Source organism: Tupaia chinensis, unplaced genomic scaffold (genome assembly GCF_000334495.1).
Source record: "Tupaia chinensis unplaced genomic scaffold, TupChi_1.0 Scaffold143771_1, whole genome shotgun sequence".
Taxonomy (NCBI): Eukaryota; Metazoa; Chordata; class Mammalia; order Scandentia; family Tupaiidae; genus Tupaia; species Tupaia belangeri.
The window spans coordinates 280,790-283,642 of NW_006203620.1; the positions used below are offsets into that span (position 1 = coordinate 280,790).

Consider the following 2,853-nt stretch of genomic DNA (forward strand, 5'->3'; position numbering starts at 1 on the left):
CGAGTGTCTCTCTGAAAATCACTTTGGATTACCTGAAGAAGAAAGAAACACGCAATTCATTGTTCTTAATTAGAATAATAAGCGGGATACTGACTTAATCCTTGGTCCTCTTGCGCCAAACCCAATGGCATTTCTTTTCTTCCGTTTTATGGTTCTATTAACCAACACTGATGAATGTTACTAACTGCGAGAAAGTTTGCAAAGTGGAGCGGCCTACTTCTCCAAATAGTTCGTTGAACTTCATAACTTTTCTGGTCCCTCCGCCGTACCCCTACCCCCCTGCATTCAGCCACTTTGGAGTTTGGTCACAACTTCTGGAAGAGAACACTTTCCTAGAGCCCTACAATGACTGTTTTTTACCGTGTTCCTCCGCTCTTTAAAGATTCATACCATTTCATTTTAATTAAGGTGAATGGGTTGTAAAATATCGGAAGTTTTATAAAGTACTCTAGTTGCTGAACAAAGATTACAAATTTATATTTGAAGAATGAAAAAAAAAAACTAGAATTCGTTAATGAGATGGTTATTTTAGAACCGTGGGCCTAAAAATAATGAAATAAAATTAAAATTGGAAGCTTTTGAACTCTAACCATTAAAATGTCCAAATTTGTGTAGAAGAATGTGGACTGTAATAGTTGAAATAAATTATCAGCTATTGCTAGTGGGTTTGTGTTTGGGAGGGATTGGAAGGGTGGTAATTTCCACTTCTGAAATTTTTCTTGTAGGATTTTAAGATTTATGTATACCAGGCATGTAAGGCTGCTGAGGAATTTGTCAATATTTACTATGACACAATGGACAAAAGGAGACGGGTAAGAGTTAGAGACTACTCTTTATTAATAAACACCAGTTCTTGTGTAGAGCCTGCCATTCTTCTGACTTGTATAAGCAATAACTTTGGCCTTGTTCTTTGAGGGAGTTACTTAGAGAAGGATTTTTATGGTATTAGTGGAAGTGTGGGTTCTGGAATCCTATCACAGGTTTGCTTTTACCTAGTTACATGATCCTAGGCAAATTGCTAACTTCCCTTAACCTACTATAATTTTTACAATGGTAAACAGGAATTTATTTCGATACTATGCTTAACATGGGGCCCAAAATATATTTACTTAAATATGTTACCTTGTCTTAATCTTATCATTTAATCAATATTGTTAAAGTAGTGTTAGCAAAAGGGTCTGCCATTACAGAGAGCATTTCCTGATTTTCCTGGGTTATTTCATATATTAATAAATAATTTCTAATTAAGGCCCATAACTGTAACTGACAGTCACAAGGAGGAGCCACATAGCTTGGATACTTGCAGTCTTCAACAGACCAAATTCTCATTTTCTTAGTTTTTCATTGTTACATGTCTTCAAGCCATATTGTCTAAATATTCAACAGTTATTTCAGTATACGCTCAAATGAGCCTTGCCTGCTTCTTTCATAAACATAACATCATGTTTTAGAGAGCTTCTATCTTGAAGTTACAAAAAGTAACATCCTATCTCTAAAAACTATTTTTTGTTTTTGTTTTTTGAGAGTTTCTTTGCTATAGGGTGTATGCTCTTACCAGAAAGACAGAGACAGACAGAGAGATAGAAAGCGAGAAATCACCCCCTAGGGGGATGGCCACACCACAATCCCTTCTCCATTCTCCTCTTGGGATCCTGGGCGCACACATACACGTGCCTGGTGTGACTTTAAGTCACCAGGTCCAGAACTTGAACTGCGGTGAACTACATGGGAGTTCAGCATCATAGCCATTACGCTTACTACTGGTGCCTAAAAACCTGTTTTTTTAAGGCAGAAAATTTTTAAAAAGTTCATGGTACTGGGACCAGCAGTTGGTATAATGGCTATGTTGCTGGACTGCCATGTAGTTGACCACAGTTTGAGTGGACCCGGTGGCTTAAACTCACGCCAGGTGTGTGTGTGTGCATGCTCACAATCCCCAGAGGAGAATGGAGGAGAAGGGATTGCAGTGTGGCCATCCACCCTGTGGGGTGATTTCTCACTTCCTGTCTCTCTGGCAAGCACACATACCCTGAAGCAAAAACCTCTCAAAAAAAAAAAAGTTCTTGGTACTATATTTGATGACATTGAATAGGAATAAGGAATGTGATAAAGGGTGTTTATTGTACCTTGTCTTGAATGTTTATTGTACCTTACTGCTTTCAAAAATAATGTAGCAAAAAAGCAATGTAGTTCATTATCAGCATTAAGATATCTTTTGGCCTTTTAACCCTAGTTGAATTTTAGAATTAAGCAAATAGTGTGTCTTTTGACCCCAAAGATGTTGCATTTTGCCTCATTTGGGTCTTAACTTAGTTGATTTACCAAAGATTCTTCTTTAGTAAGTGCTGTTGGTTCTTTTGAACAAAGTATGCTAATAAGGTAACAGTAAAAGGAACTAATTCTTCCTAAAATACATACAAATATTAAGTAATTCACAGGTATGTAACCACTAGGATTAAAGTGTACAGGCAGGGTTTGGTGGACCTTTGTTCATTCTCAGAATTAGAAAAGGGAGAGAGACTAAAACTGGTATGAGGTTGTATGTGCTCGAAACTTGTGATTCATTTCCATACAGAAAACAAAAGTTTAAAACTCTTCCAGTTTGGATGAAAATTTTCACATTGTGGTTAAACTGAAATAAGAAAAAAATATATTTAACTGCCTAGTTTATAAAGTGGATGATAAGGCAGCTGATACCTAAGGCCAAGATTATAAAACAGACATCCTGTTCATGTTGGTTTCCAGTGAAGAGAGGAGAAACAAGGGAAGTAGAGATATAGGTAGCACCAGGAAAATGTTTATGTATATCTATAATCTTTTAATCCATTTTTATAAAATGTTTACATAGAAGAA

The 2,853-nt window shown here is 36.5% G+C and overlaps 1 protein-coding gene across 2 annotated transcripts in view; it reads left to right on the forward strand.

The window, feature by feature from the left end:
* Positions 1–2,853, forward strand: part of NXT2 (nuclear transport factor 2 like export factor 2) — a gene marked incomplete in the record, with an annotated part of 7,556 nt that overhangs the window by 351 nt on the left and 4,352 nt on the right. For both annotated transcript variants that reach the window (XM_027766907.1, XM_014582747.2), the window contains 1 exon segment: positions 726–812. In XM_027766907.1, coding sequence (XP_027622708.1) covers positions 726–812 — 87 coding nt within the window.